Genomic DNA, 17,372 nt, shown 5'->3' on the forward strand with positions numbered 1-17,372 from the left:
AATAAATTAATAATAATAATAATAATAATTAATTAATTAATTAATTTGTATTATCACATTACAGCAATGTTCAGTTATTACAAATAATGATATTTAATTGTTAAACTGTATTTGAAACTGTAAACAATGCTAAAATTAAAATAATAATATTAAAATGATTAATATTCATTATTAGAACAGCATTACATGTAATATTAGAGTAATATGTAGTTATTCAAATGTTATTCCGAATATGTATATTTTATTCAAAACATAGAACTACTAAAATTAATAATTATAGTTATTCATAGTCATCAATTTTATTCCAAATATTGATTTACTTAAATTATATTATTATTATTATTAATTATAATAATATTTTATTATTTTTATTTTTACATTACAACAATATTTTTTAAAATAAAATTATTAAAAATAAAATTATTCAATTACATTAAATTGTATTAGAAATTTTAAACACTACTAAAATGTAGATAATAATAATTATTACATTACAACAATATTCAATTATTACAATTGCCAGTTTACAAATAATATTATATATAATATTATAATAACAATAATAACAACAACAATAATAAAAACATTACATGTAACATGTAAATTATGTACACTTTATTCCAAGTATCAAATTACCAAAATTCAAGTTATTGTAAATAAATATGATAATAATAATGATGATGATGATGATATTTAATTTTTTTAAAAGTGCATTTGAAATATTACAAATTACTAAAATTAAAATGATATTAATAATTATAATTCTTTATTATTATCAATAACAATATTACATTTAACATTGCAACTTGTTAGCACTTTCCTATGCTTATATTGCATCCAAACAAAACAAAGCAACCCAAACAATACAATAACAAAAAACAATCTAAATTTTATAGACTGACCATAACAATGGAGTCCCGTGTGTGAACCACCAGCCACACAACGAGAACAAGAAAATACAAACTGTTAGAAACATGCTCCAAACATGCAGTCTCTTGTGGAAAATTAAAGATCAGTTGAACATAGCTTCCATGCCTCCTCTTTACAGTCCAAAACAAGGAAAAATACCATCAAAAACAGATCACACCACCTCAAATTTACTACCAAAACAAAATTATATATGGTTGCTAGAAGCAAAGTGAGAACATCTGCCATTCATAATAAATATTAACAAAAAAAACACTTTATATCCTAAGCGTCAAAGAGAGGATAGACAATAGCCATTAAAAAAAATGTCATCATTTTACATTCTAAATGGACGTGAAGGAAAAAAAAAAAGTAAAATAAAAATAAAAAGTACACTCTGACCCTTTCCAACGCAAAAGTCAATAAAGGACATGGAGAGCATATCAGCACTCTCTGTACGGCGAGACTGTGATAGAGGTGGAGTCTATGATTTCATATCCAGTGACAGGTGGTCAATACTCACTTAACTTCGAATTAAAAACTCATTCGGAGCAAATGGAAAATGATATTTCTGTTCTGGCAGCAAGACTGGCCATGACCCAGCAGACGATAAATTCTACACAAGGCCACTTGTCCTTGAAGGCCCGACCCGGTAAATGAACGCGTGCCTGAGAGGTGCACTGTCAGCAAAGAGACTCGTTCGTGCTCATTGTCCCACCTACAGCTCTGATGTTCCTACAAGGCCATGCAATTACACCCAAAATGAGTTAGAGAGAGAAGTTGAAAGAGAGAAGTAAAAACGTCTTATGAAGGTTCATAAGGCACAGAATCTTGCTGCTGATGTTTTGAAATCAAGGGCCTCTTGTAATATATTTATTTATTTACGCATGTATGTATTTATATATTCAGGGCTCAACGCTAAGGATTTTTTCTGCTGGCCCGGTCGGGTCAGTGGTTCAAATTTTTGCTTGCCCGCTCAAAATTTTCACTGGCCCTGCCACAAAAAAATAAAATAGTTGTTTTTAGCATTATTTTTGACCCATGTTATCTTTTATTTTAATAAATAAACTTATTTGACACCAAAATTTTACATATCAATTAAATTGTACAATTTTCAATTCCTATTTTGATACCACAGCAAAACCTACTAGCCTAACAACTATAAAGTTCAAACATTGTTTGTTTGTTTGTTAAAAAAATCTTTAATTATTATTAATATTTTATTACAAATGAAAAGATGATTTAGGGAAAAACAGCACAGACTGAAAGAATGCAAACTCAGCAGGTGGCGCTAATGGAAAAATAGTGATATTACGTTTCCTTGATTACCAATGTAAACAAAGCAGCGCTGTGCTTATGAACACTACTTTAAATGCATTAAAAGAGAAGGCCACATCCAGAACAACAATTCACAAATAATTTACTCACCCTCTTGTCATCCAAGATGTTCATGTCTTTGTCTTCAATCGTGAAGAAATTATGGTATTTGAGGAAAACATTTCAAGATTTTTCTACATAAATGGACTTCAGTGGTGCCCCGAATTTGAACTTCCAAAATGTTGTTTAAATGCAGCTTCAAAGGGCTCTAAATGATCCCAGCCAAGGAAGAAGGGTCTTATCTAGTGAAACGATTGGTCATTTTTTTCAGAAAATAAAAATTTGTATACTTTTTAAGCGCAAAAGCTCGTGTAGCACAGGCTCTGGGATGCGCATTCATGTACTATTAAATCACGTCTAAAGGTCACGCCGAACGTAGGCGGAACTACAGACCCAGTGTTTACAAAGTGAACGCGCAAAGACTAAGAAAGTGCAAGTAAGTCAAACGCTGTTTACAAACAAAAAGCTACAACGATGTCGGACGATTCTGAAGTTGTAGGAGAAAATAACACGGAATTTTTCGACATACTCTACCTTTTTGAGCCGGAGTACACAGACGATGTGTGATTCAAAGACGTGATTCGTAGTAGTGATGGGAAGTTCAGATCATTTTACAGACTCGGACCTTTGAGTCTCATTCAGCAAAATGAACGAATCTTTTTTTCGAGTCATTTCGTTCATTTTAGCAAAATCAGCATCATGTGACAGCCCCATAAGATGAACGAACGACTCGAAAAACCCAAAGACTCGAAACAGGTGAACTACTTAGTACTGTACTGTACTGCGCAACTGAACGAATCACTCCTCGAGACGACTCGTTCTTCCCAAGTCAAAATGAATGAATCTTTCAAGAACGACCTGTGGACTCGCATTCCAGAGCCTGTGCTACACGAGCTTTTGTGCTTAAAAAGTATACAATTTTTTATTTTTTGAAAACAATGACTGATCGTTTTGTTAGATAAGACCCTTCTTCCTCTGCTGGGATCATTTAGAGCCCTTTGAAGCTGCATTTAAACTACATTTTGGAAGTTTAAATTCGGGGCACCACTGAAGTCCATTTATGTAGAAAAATCCTGAAATGTTTTCCTCAAAAACCATAATTTCTTTACGACTGAAGATAGAAAGACATGAACATCTTGGATGACAAGGGGGTGAGTAAATTATTTGTAAATTGGTTTTCTTGGAAGTGGACTTCCCCTTTAAACAGAGGCAAATGAAAAGAAAACAACATGTAAACTTTTCTTAAAACAGTCAGTTCCTCTCAGAGATACATTCATATAAACCCCCGTTTCAATATTTAGAATAATATTCCCAGTATTTCGCGCATTGTGAACCGTGATCTTGCTCTGCCTGCTACATTATTTTTTCCTATTTGCGTTCGTCTTTAGCGTCTCTTGGCTCTGTTAACTATTGTGTAAAGAGTTCATAATATTTACGCACATGACATTTTTAAAAATGATTACTTGCAGTTCGTGTGCAAACCTGGAAAAGAAATCGGTTGAAATATGTCAGTTCGATCAATGCATCTGTACTCCACTGTATGAATTAAATATAGGTTCATCATTGTTAAAGCCACAAAGTTACTCGTCAAGACGGGTATTTTGACATTCTGTTGTAGGCTATTTGTCCGTCAGAGTCTCTATGTGATCGCTTGAAATGTTAAATTAACAAGGCTTAAAAACACATGCAAAAGATAAACTTTCGTGACAACGCGGCAATGGCCCGATTGGGCCAGTGACCAATTCGTCAACTGTCCTGAGCGTCTTTCACACTGGCCCTGGCCCATCAGGCACTTTTTATTGACAAGCCCTGATATTTATACCACAGTTCTTTCTGGTCCTTGAATCTGATTGGCTGAGAGGAGTGCAATATTCTAGTGATAACAGAATTCCAACCATTTCACTGTTTGTATCACTCCATTTGCGGTATTTCTCGAGTGTCATGGCGGATGCCCAAATCCGCTATAATTTTATAAATTATACTGTTTTTGTATTATGGAATGTAGTTTTAAAAGTTTTTAGGTGAGAATGTACTTGTTTAGACTCCAACTATGCAGTTTGTTGATAAAGATAGCGTCTATATGAAAATTTGCTTCGATGTTTTCATAGATGTGAGCTCCAGGGCATCAGTGGCTGTTCAGCGCTCAAGAACCCGTCGAGAGCAGCCTCACCTCAACCAGATATTCTGAAATCTGCCGCTGGCTCTGATGTCTCTATAGTGGTTAAATAATTCATTTCTAACAGGCAGTCTTTGGTCTCGTTAATCTATTTATCGAAAATAAAAACTACTGCAGTTATTTCTCTTGTGCCTTCTCTTTAATCGGGCTGTTAGATTGAGAATTGTCCATAAGGTTTATAGATGTGGCTGTCTGCCACTTGTGTGCCACCCAGATCACGTCCCAGGTTTGTACCAAGTGTCACTACTGAAGTGGAACAGGATGATTATTTTGTAACAGTGTGCAAGAGTACATAAAGCTGTCTGTTTTATAAATTGCATGAGCAATGTCATTTTGGAAAGTCATCTTCATCAAGCTATAATACACAGCATTACTGTCCAAACAAAATCATCACGGCTTACAAAACAGCAGACATCAGCAATGTCAAAAGTTCTGGTACTTCAGTACTTAGATAATATAATTAAAAGAAAAAAAATTAAAAAACAAACTTTGGTAATACAGAGGCTCATTTTTCACAGCCAAGCACAGGCAGACAGCTACTTTCCAAAGCTGTATTTCTTTGTCATTTATTACCATTCAAAAGTTTGGGGTCAGAAACTTTTTTTTTAGGAATCTGATACTTTTATTCAGCAAGGACACATTAAAAATATTTAGAAGTTACAGTAAAGATATTTCCAATGATTTCTATTTCAAATAAATACTGTTTAACTTGCTATTCTTTAAAAATCCTGAGAAATAGTGTATCAAGGTTTCCACAAAAATATTTAAAGGACTCACCCTCATGTCAATCCAAGATATATACAATTAAGAAGTTTTCTTTGCGCACAGAAAGTATTCTCATAGCTTCATAAAATGATGGTTGTGTTGCTGTCTGTGCAGGGTCAGAAAGCTCTTGGATTTCATCAAAAATATCTTAATTTGTGTTCTGAAGATGAACGATGGTCTAACCCTAACCCTAAGCTTTGTAATGACATGAGGTTGAGTAATTAATGACAGAATTTTCATTTTTGGGTGATCTATCCCTTTAAGTAGCACAACAGTTTACAATTCATGTTTTTCAATTCTTTACACTTTTTCAAGTCATTTTTCCTTAACAAAATAAATATCTTTATAGAAAAAAAAAAAATTTCTTAGTTCTGCATGTTTTAACGAGTAATGTTATTTCAAATCAAGAAACAGGTTTGTGTTACCTAATAATATTAATAATAATATAACATTTTTTTTGTCTCTTAGTAGCTTGAGTTAGGATGCAGATGTAGATTTATGTTCATTATCAAAATCAGTAATATCTGTAAAAATTGCAGCAACTTCATTTTTATATGGTGAAATTTAATTATTCTGGCTGGTTGAGGATTTTTATCTATTTATTTTTTTTAATTAACCATTGGTCTTCCATACATTTAGATCATGATAATAATGGTTAAAACCACAAATATAGCACCTCAATACCATGGTAAAAATGTAATATGGTTATTTGTATGAAAAACAGTAGTTTAAATACATTTAGCATAAATGCTATAGCTTAAACACACACACACACAAAAAAAAAAAAAAACACTGTAATTATATTCCATTACTCCTCCTTCAATACATTTAAAGTGGGTCATCAGATGCCCATTTTCCACAAGTTGATATGATTCTTTAGGGTCTTAATGAAAAGTCTATAATATACTTTGGTTAAAAATTCTCAATGGTTGTGTAAAACAACACTCTTTTTACCTTGTCAAAATGAACTCTGTAAAAATCATCCCATTCTAAGGGATGGTTCCTTTAAATGCAAATGAGCTCTGCTCGCCCCGCCCCTCTCTTCTCTCTGCTGCTCTGAGAGATTGTTTACTTTAGCCACGTTTAGCGCGTTTAGCCGTGAAACTTGCTAACTAGCATGCTATTAGGAAAGGTGCAGAGATTCATAAAAAAAACCCTTACACTCACTTCTGCTGTAGATGAAGCTGGATCATGAATGATTTGCATGAACATAGACACGTTTATGTAGATCGGGAGGAGCATTCCCTTCACAAACAAACGTAATCCACTGCATCTTCAGCGGCTCAGATGTCGGGAATAAATAACCACCACTATGTTAATTATTACATCCAGCAACACAACACTTCAACTGATCACAATGGACTTCAAAACAATGGAGGTCGGACTGTTACAGCTGATCTGAGGTAAGACGCTCATGTCAATCAACTGTCATGGGAGCGGGTGAACTTTGCTTCCGATGACCACCTTAATACATGTCTACATTAACAATATAGTAAAATTCGACACAAATACCCACATTTCTGACACAATACTACTGTGCAGTTGGTGCTAATACAGTAAATCCATGGTAAATTATGGTGATTTGTAGATTAAAAAGCCTTTAGACTGTATTGTTGCGCACAGTGTTTCTCCTGCTAGTCAGCGCTGTTTCATCTGGCTTTAAACCAAGTCATTTGTGTTCTTAACTGAATTCAAGCGCTTCACACTGGATCTCACAGCATTATTTAGTGAGACTCATCAGCGAATAAACGCATCTGCTCTAGTAAGTTTGTGCACATCGCCGTTTGAACTTTAATCACAGCGGATAAACGGTCCGAGTGGCGCGCTTGACTAGCGCTCTTTCGTTCCGCCTTTGTCGCATAAACATTGTATCGAACATCTATCGAAATTTATATCACGTGATAATTATCGTTACTGATTTATCGTCCAGCCATCTGGAAGTGAACTTCTTTAATAATAACCGTTTTAAATCCGTGGAAGAAAAAAGCTAACTAGAATTGTGAAAATCTACTCGTGTTGATATAAAATTGTAGGTTAATCACTAACCACCCACAATCTAACTGAACCTGTTGCTAAATGGACTGAAATAGTGCTGGAGTCCCAGTAAAGTGTTATTTGCCAGATCACAGTCTGCTGCATCTTCCATATAACAAACTATTTATATCCAGCCTGAAAAACGGGAATTGCATTCATACAGATTTTGTTGATGCACTTGCAGCTTCACTTGATTTGCATAATTCATTCAGCGAACGAGGTGCTAAAACAAGGCAGATAGCACGTACAAATAAACCATCACTGGATCACCTTGGGCTGTAACCCAGCCTGAGATGCACCAAGGGTTCACAGACAGCAGCCAATTTCTCGACTGAATGCTTTTAGTAATCCACGTAATTTCACCGGTATTGGTATCGACTACTGAAAATCATCACGACCCTAACAGACGTAATCAAGTGTGGCGGGTTAAACCTGGCATAATTACATAAGAATGCTAAGGAGCACTTCTTGCATCCCTAACATCTCCATTTTGGCAGACTCCAGTAAGCAAGAGTCGAGACAAGAATTAAGTGCATTGTAATTCCGCATAAATTTTTGGCGCCGCAGGCATTACCAGCACTTGACATTGTACTCACACAAACAGTGTGTTGTAACGTAAGACTGTGATGTTGGGTGAAAGGTTCAAGCAGAGAGACTGACAGTCTGTGTCCTTGATTTCATAACCAGTGGCGCGTTATTGATGGAAGCGGAGATGAAACTAACATCTACAATCTCCCTCGACCACAGACCTCATTTAAATGCGTCGCTTCTGCGATCGCCTGAGGTTAAAGAGTCGAGTAAAGTCAGCTCCTTTTAGATTGACTCGTGAGGGACTTTATGTAGGGTGAAGTGTTTACCCGTCCACTAGTCCTGCCTCGACGCTAGGCTATATTTAGAGCAGAATACACACAAACCAACCGATCTCTGCGCAAAACATGCCACATCTGGTGCATTTAAGTGATTTGCCATCACGACACGAGTCGCTGTGAGACTCAATACGTTTTTTAGTATTCACCCGATATTAAGTACTGTCAGCGCCCTGACACAACGACAACAAATGTAACAACTTACTTTCCAATATGTGTTCAAATGAAGGTGTGCGGCACAAGAAATCCTGTGAGGAATGGCTGCTTTGGCAGCGGCTGTAAATAAACGGCGAATGGTGGATCTTATAAAAAGTGGGACTGAGATTTTCGGCTGATGGAGATGTTTGCACCAGAGTGCACCAGTGTAATAAAATACAAATTGTTGCGCAATAAAGCGTGGGTTTCTGCAAGCATTTTTCTGAAAGAAATTCATCAAACCAGGGTGCGAATTATGAGTTTGGAGGGTCTGGTCCCCCTGAGCAAGGTTTGAACACAGAAGACGTTGAAATAAAAGGCAAGGTTATTATAGTTAATAAAAATTAAAGCCATAAAAACATGTTACTTGAAATCAAATAAGTTTTAAATGATATAAAATTTCAAAATTGTTTCATTTCTGCTAGTTGGCAAGGAAACATCTCATTTTCATTTAGTTTAGCTTGATTAAAATAACTAAAACTAAAACTTCGAAAAAAAATAAATAAAAACTGTATAAAAACAGAACAGTGAATAAAATAGTGAATAAATATGACAAAAACAGCAAAATTACTAAACATTTTACAAAAATTAAAAAGAAAATGGAAAATGGAAAAATAAAAACGAATGAATTAAGTCATTAAGTCAATGATACTAAAATAACCCTGAAAAACTGGTTAAATTTTTTTTCCCACATACAAGTGTACTGTATATTTTTTTCAACAAAGTGTCAGAATGTACAACAGACATCAAACTATAAACAGTAGTTTTTCAAGTTTCATCTCTGTAGCTCAAAAAGTAGAGTACAGCTCTAGCAATGCCAAGGTCATGGGTCTATTCCCAGGAATTGCATGAATTGATCAAATATATACAGTTGAGGTCAAAACTTTACATACACCTTGCAGAATCTGCAAAATGTTAATTATTTTACCGAAATGAGAGGGATCATACAAAATGTATGCTATTTTTTATTCAGCACAGACCTGAATAATATATTCATCATAAAAGATGTTTACATATAGTCCACAAGAGAACATAACAGTTTAATTTACAAAAATGACCCTGTTCAAAAGTTTACATACGCTTGATTTATTTGTACATTTGATCAGTGATAGTCGTTAATGAGTCCCTTGTTTGTCCTGAACAGTTAAACTGCCTGCAGTTCTTCAGAAAAGTCTTTCAGGTCCCACAAATTCTTTGGCTTTTCAGCATTTTTGTGTCCTTTTTGTGTCCATTTTTTGTATCCTTTCCAACAATGACTATATGATTTTGAGATCCATCTTTTCACACCGAGGACAACTGAGGGACTCATATGCAACTATTACAGAACGGCTGAGGGGTGAAAACTTTTGAACAGAATGAAAAAGTGTACATTTTTCTTTTTTTGCCTAAATATCATATTTTTTCCATTTATTACAGCCCTTCAGAAGCTACAGAAGATAATTACATGCTTCCCAAAAGACAAAATAAGCCATATTTACCCTGATCCTCACATTCAAAAAGTTTTCACCCCCCGGCACTTAATGCATTGTGTTTTCCTCTGAAGCATCAATGAGCATCTGAACCTTCTGTAATAGTTGCATATGAGTCCCTCAGTTGTCCTCAGTGAGAAAAGATGGATCTCAAATCATACAGTCATTGTTGGAAAGGGTTCAAATACACAAAAATGCTGAAAAATCAAAGAATTCGTGGGACCTTCAGGACAAACAAGGGACTCATGAACAACTATCACTAAACAAAAAAACACAGCTGTGGATCATTCAGGTAACAACACGGTATTAAGAATTTTTGAACAGGGTAATTTTTTTATAAATTAAACTATAATTTTCTTCTTATTGTATTCAGGTCAGTACTAAATAAAAAATAACATGCATTTTGTATGATCCCTCTTATTTTGGTAAAATAACTAACATTTTGCAGATTCTGAAAATTCTATGTAAACTTTTGACCTCAACTGTACCTATAATGCAATGCAAGTCACTTCGGTTAAAAACATTTACCCAAATGTCCAAATATAAATCATAAACGTAATTTAGTTTAACAGTAAAACAGCTTACAGTGCTAGGGACAATTTTGGTTGTGCAGGAAACTTCTGCCAAAACTCTGAAGTCAATCCCTCTGAAAGTTTTGTTGTAATTCACACACTGCATCAAACCATCTCTTATAAATGTCATGTTATGAAATACTGCTGGAGTGACGGCATGATCATTTTTCAGCTGCTGAAAACCTTTGTGTGAGAACTTGCCACAAGAATGTAAAACAAACTCATAACTGCTGTACATTTTTTGCCACCACGTTCATCTAACCATCGTTTTCTTCATAAATCATCACATAAATTAAATGAACCACTGATGTCACATGGACTATTTTATCGATGTCCTTACTACCTTTCTGGGCCTTGAACGTATCAGTTGTGTTGCTGTCTATGCAGGGTCAGAAAGCTCTTGGAATTCTTCAAAAATATCTTAATTTGTGTTCTGAAGATGAACGAAGGTCTTACAGGTTTGGAACGACATAATGGTGAGTAATTAATGACAGAATTTTCATTTTTGGGTGAACTACCCCTTTAAGTGACTACAAGCAAAAGCATTTATCTTGGGAATCCGGGTTAATGTCAACAGCACAAAACTGAAAAAGCCAACCTGACTAACTCTTTATTTACAAGATAAGGCTCTGGTTCCATCAGAGTTTATCTTCCGGATCACCTTGGGCTGCAGCCCAGCCCGGGAAGCGCAGAGGGTTCGGAGACAGCAGGCCAATTTCTCGATTCAGTGCTTTTAGTCATCTGCTTTTGAAAGGCAAACATTCAACCTAATTCTGCAGCGATGCAATAAACATGGAAAATATTCCGCCCAGAGAAAGATGCTACAATCTTCTACTCATCCGCGCGCAGCATAATTTCAAAACAAGCCATTTTACATAACAGGCTTAAGTGGAGGAGCTTAAAAACACACACACACACACACACACACAATCAGCATGCAGACAGAAGTCTGTGTGGAACGCTTACCTTTTTGAAGGCGTGGGCGCCCCGGAGGAAATGAGAACGGTATCGTTCATGTCGTTGGCCACTGGCCTCAGCTGACTGCGAAATCACAGAGTTTTGAGTCAAGCCTAGACACAAACCTACGGTTGACGCTCTAAGCTTTTCAGAGGGACATCAAACCGCTCTAAGGAGCGATGTTATTTTTGAAGTACACCGTTTGAGCGCACATTAAACTTCCTCGTCATAATCGCCTTCCAGATGTACGCGTTTTAATTTAATGCTATTTGCTCAAACTTAATTAAGTTGACAAGACGACAAAAGGGTCTGGAGAAATTCTAATTAAAGCTGCAGAAATCTGAGAAGGTTGGGAGAAACGGGAGGGGGTGACATTGCAGGAGGTAATTTGTGTGAGTAAACAGTGCCGCGGGATCCATCTGGACTTGATGCCCGCCAGTCCTGATGGACACACGTTACAGAACTTTTCGCTTCATTTGATAAGGGTACTTTCAAATTTTGGCGTTATACACCGTTTTTTGCCGACTCATTATTTTTGGTTTTTGCAAACTGGTCATTAATTCCTATTAATTCACAACATCCCATCTTTCAATTTTGCTTATGCAAATCTGCTTATGACCCACTGAGGGTTAGGTGTTGACCTTCATGCTTATTTAATTTCTTTAAAATTTGATGTATCATTCAATGTGTTACTTACAGTTTCTTTGTAATTACTTAACTGAATTGAATTAATTGGAAACTGTCTATACCTTTTTAAAATATTTTTTGTCTAGTTCCAACTTTTTAGCTCTGGTTTAATACATTTTTTATAATTTTCCTATCATTTCTCTAGTTATTTTTAATTAACAAATAGGGATTTTAAGATCCCTAAGCGCAACTAGAAAAATCTATATTAAAAACTTTTTAGTCTGAAAATCATCATTTCAAAATTCCCTGACATTTTCAGGTTTTTCATGACTCTGGGATGGAAATCACATTCAGTGTGTTACTTATTTTCTTTGTAATTAATTGTGGAATTTGCTTGCAATTTCTGAGTTAAAACTGTTTCTATACCAACATTTGTTAGTCTAGTTTTTTCATGTTTATTTTTCTATCTATTTTTACATCGTTTAATAAATGTTCATATTTTTTCCATAATTTTTCTAGTTATTTATAAATTATAAATACGGGGTTTTAAAACCTGAAATTTACAGTTCAGCACAACTAGAAAAAATGTATATTAACAATAGGAATTTCCATAACTTTTCAGTGACCTTTTTAGTTTGAAAATCATAATTTCAAAATTCCCTGCTATTCCCAGGATTTCCCGACTCTGGGATTGAAATCCGAGACTAACAAAGACTAAAAAATAAAACAAAGTAAAAAAAAAAAAAATAAAAAAAAACACATTTTAGTAGAAAATACAATTTCATTCTTTCTACTTTAACATTTGATGTATAATTCAATGTGAAATTTGCTAGCAACTTCTGAGTGAAAACCATTTTTTAGTCTAGTTATTATTTTTTTTACCTCATTTAATAAATTTCCACACATTTTCCATTATTTTCTAGTTATTTATACATAATGAATAGGTTTTTTTTTTTTAAATCTGGAATTTAAGCTCAGCACAACTAGAAAAATATGTATTAACAATAGAAATGTCCATATCTTTTCAGTGACCTTTTATTTTGAAAATCATAATTTAACAATTCCCTAATATTCCTAGGTTTTCCATGACTCTGGGATTGAAATCCGAGGCGTTTGTCTACTACAATCTAAAATACTGAAAGTACAATTTTGTACTTTTGATAAAAAAAAAAAAAAAAACTCTAAATAAAACAAAGATTATTGGAGTACATTTGACAAGAAAATACAATTTAATGTTTATACTTTAAATAATTCAATATGTTAATTACAGTTTCATTGTAAGTTTTCATTGTTAATGGTGAAATTTGCTAATCTGAGTGAAAACTGTCTAGTTCGTTCCTATTTTTTACCTTATCTTTAATAAATTTTCATAGTTTTCCCTTTGTTTTGTTATTTATGATTAATTAATAAAGATTCTTTTAAAATCTAAAATTAGAGTTCAGCACAACTAGAAAAATCTATATTAATGATAAAAATTCAACTTTTCGTGGACTTTTTAGTCTGAAAATTATCATTTTAATATTCTCTGACATTCCGAGGTTTTCCATGTCTGTGGGATGGAAATCCGAAGCGTTTGTCTACTACGATCCAAAACAAAATCTCTTCAAATGAAAGGAATCATCCAAAGAATGTGGTTTCTTAGTTCAGTCGCTCAGAGGTTCGGCGCATTTGCATTTCTGAGACGTCCTAATGTTAATGTTCCCCAAGGCTGCTAGCATCATGTCACACGACTCGTGAAACGCCGTCATATTGCAATCCGAGCAGCCGAGCTGTGGCATCCTTCTGAGACCTTGAAGGAAACAGTTACCAGGATCGAGCAAAGTGATCCAACACATGGCCAGAAAATCCCCAACAACATGCTAGACGTTTACTACAACTGCACGTTAAAAACACAAAAGACTCATTTTTGAATGAGCAAAGCGCTTCTGTTCTATGCAATCACTCACTCACCTCCCGCAAGGCAAAGAGTGGCCGTCTGTCAAGCGCTGAGACGTAAGCGGTGACCGCTCTGTCCAGCTGCCTGTCCTGTTCTGTGCTCAACTGAAGGAGCATCTCAATGCACAACACTGCTGCTGTCTCCAAGGAAACCTGACAGTCACGTGACACGGTGACGATCCAGACACACTCTTACTCTCTCCTCTCTCTCTTTCTCTCTTTCAGGCTCGCGGCTCCTCGGTTGAGACGCACGTACAGTACTTTCAGCCACTCAGAAATACATGCTATATTCTTCCCTTTAGATTTCTTCAATCTTTGTTTCCAGCCACCCACATTAGTCATAATCCAGAGCAAACAATCCTCCCTTTCCCTTCATTTACAACACAATTACTATACACAATGCAGCTTACACACAAACAATAGTCTAATACTTTCCATGCAAATCTACATATTTTCAAGACTGACTAGTTGGAAGTTTGTCTGAATTAGTTCTGTAAAATTAGACAGGTTTCACACAGCCATTTCCACACACTTTTCAGCCAATTACAACGTTTTGAAAGAGCTGATGCAGATACTCCGTGTGAACCTGTGAAAATGCGATAATCTACGCTGTGGAAAGAAATGTTACCAAAATAACCAGACGCTTAATGGTACAACTGTTTAAAGGTCATTTCCGGCTAATGACATTTTGGCGCTGATGTGTGAATGGAAGCAATACAAGTAAAGAACGGAAAGCCATTGTGGGTGTGAATAGCAATGTACTACATTTACCGGATGAGGCAATCTTGCATACTTACTAAATATAATGGGTTTCATGTGTGAAAAGAGCTGGTAGTAAATGTCCTGAAATGTGTGTTGAGGAGGTGGTGGTGCAAAAACAGTTGTTTCTAGGGATAAATTCAGAAATGTTAGAGAGAGTTGGTGTCACAGCTTGGTTATTAAAAGTGCACAAAAAGAAGATTCCAGAAGAAGTGCTCCTATTATGCCATTTTAAAGGTTGCTAATATTGTTTTACGAGACTACTAAAACAGGTTTACATGTATGCAAGGTCAAAAATCACTTTAGTCTTCTCCAAAAAATAGATTTAATTTTACCTCATTTCTAAATGATTCATAAACGACTCTGAAGCAGTTCGAAGAATCAGTCTCTCTAAACCCCTCCTTTCCGTGAGCCCTCACTGCTGTGATTGGTCAGATGGCGCAGTCCTGGATGACTGATTTACCGCGTACAGCACGTGTCGGAAAACGAAACGCCCATTGCCATAACTGATTGACAGGCCTGGATACTTGTCAATACATAGAAAAGATGGTATCGATTTGACCTTACCAATTCGAGCCGGAGTCTGACGATGAAACGGCTGAAGTGGCTGATCGACAAGTTAGCACGGACTACTGTGGAAAGTGCTCGCAATTTGCTTATGTAAGTGAACCGGGCACACCTCTATGTTGTAAACTTCAACACTGTATAATGCATTAAGGCAACTTTCATACCGAACGCGGAAAGTTCAACTCATTTGAACTGGCGGCATGCGCGCCAGTGGTGCGCTCCGTTGTGCGTGCGCTTTGGTCAACGCAGAAACAAGCCGTCCTCACGCGGTGCAAACAATTGAAATGAATGGGTTTCATAGTGCAGAGCTTTCCACATCCGTTGTGAAAGCCGCTTCGTGCGCCATCCTTTATCATTACTCCAACTTATGAGACAGAGAGACAGTCAAGCTGCATCAGTCACAAATTGTCAGACTACAGTGGGTCCAGCCGAACAACAGAACTACAGAAGCATTAGTTAGCTGGTTAGCAAGACGTGTGCAGGATTGTTACACAACATAACATACACAACTATGTATTTTGATAGATCGCTAGAAAATACAATCTTTGTAGATTCATCTTTTGGAAGTGAATATAAAACAAATTTACTCTCACAGCGTAGGATACAGCGTCTTCTCGACATGATGTAAACCACATGGAAATTTTACTGTGTTTGTGGGCGGGCAAGTTGTTTGCTACGTAGAACGTGGGCGGACATTATGCAAATGTGTTACTTTGTGACGTATAACCGTAACAGAATAAGATTCAAATTCCTGACGACTCGTTGAGGCGATTGTGAGCCGACTCTTTTTTTATTGATACACAATAACTTTATTTATTGTGCACTGTCGGCTTCACAACTTTGCAGATAGTTTATGTTCACATACAGCTACATGACACACTGCACGAAAGGTCATATTTGAAAAGGCATAAAAGGAGCACTTTAAAGATCCACACTGAAGGGAATCCAAACAAACCGAACGCAACCATAACACTGACAGGACCAGACAAATGAAGGCTTAGTCCACGAGTGTTTTATAAACAGAGTTTTTCCTCTTTAATACATCACTGAGACGTCTATTTGACGTCTGCATTTACATCTGGTAGACATTTGCTCATGTTGCTCATCTGCAATATATCTATAGGATGTTTCCTATCAGATGTCAAACAGATGTCTATTAGATGTCTTTAAGATGATTTAGAATGGATGTAAAACTGACATCTTACAGACGTCAGTCAGATGTTTGTACAAAGCAGATGCTTTCCAGATCAAGTGATCTTTAACAGACATCTTGCAGACGTACGTGTGCTATCTGGGACAAATCTCAACCAAATAAAAACCCTGATAGCACACGTACATCACGGAGACGTCTATTTGACGTCTGCATTTACATCTACAAGATGTATTTTTTAGATTGTTTGCTCATCTGCAATACATCTATAGGACGTTTCCTATGAGATGTCAAAAAGACGTCTATTAGATGTCTTTAAGATGTTTATAATTTAGATCTTACAGACGTCAGTCAGATGCTTGTACGCAGCAAATGCTTTCCAGATCAATTGCTCTTTAACAGACATCTTGCAGACATACGTGTGCTATCTGGGACAAATCTCGACCACATGAAAACCCTGATAGCACATGTACATCTCGGAGACGTCTATGTGACCATGGCCATGTTGGCCAATCAGAAGCCTGAAAAAAAACGCACACTCCGACGTCACAAGCCAAAATCTCTGGTTTCAATGGCTACATGACAACACTGCAACCAGAGTGTCTGTTTCGTTTCAATGACCTTATACTGCCTTTGATTGTAGGCGAACGATTTCAGATACAGCCCATGTCAACTAAATACTGGCGGGAACTAGAACCAATGAAAAGCAAACTAAATCAAAACAAACTAAAAGTATGTTAAATTAATCCAAGACAAAAATTAACTGAATATCGGTAACAGCTGGGTTCATTCACAGACATAAAAAAATACAAATCAATTGCAATTAACATGTTTATGTTTATTCAGTTATGTGTTTACTGAACTATACATAATTTATACATCTAACATTAATAGCAAGTAGAAAAAGATACATTGTGAACTTCAGTGAGCATCGCCGCATTTGTGTGTGTGGCTGACAGGACAGGAAAATTAGTTTTTAGTGAAATATGGCCCCACAACATCTCATCTCACCACAGT

At 35.9% G+C, this 17,372-nt stretch overlaps 1 protein-coding gene across 5 annotated transcripts in view; it reads right to left on the reverse strand.

The window, feature by feature from the left end:
* dtnbb (dystrobrevin, beta b) overlaps window positions 1-17,372 on the reverse strand; it is a 73,475-nt gene that overhangs the window by 22,086 nt on the left and 34,017 nt on the right. For 4 of the 5 annotated variants that reach the window (XM_051133088.1, XM_051133087.1, XM_051133086.1 and 1 more), the window contains one exon: window positions 11,327-11,401. The exons of the other annotated variant lie outside the window; for it this stretch is intronic. In XM_051133088.1, the coding sequence (XP_050989045.1) occupies window positions 11,327-11,401 (75 nt within the window). The remainder of the gene's footprint in view (window positions 1-11,326; window positions 11,402-17,372) is intronic. 5 annotated transcript variants of the gene reach the window in all.

Source organism: Labeo rohita, chromosome 17 (assembly GCF_022985175.1).
Source record: "Labeo rohita strain BAU-BD-2019 chromosome 17, IGBB_LRoh.1.0, whole genome shotgun sequence".
Taxonomy (NCBI): domain Eukaryota; kingdom Metazoa; phylum Chordata; class Actinopteri; order Cypriniformes; family Cyprinidae; genus Labeo; species Labeo rohita.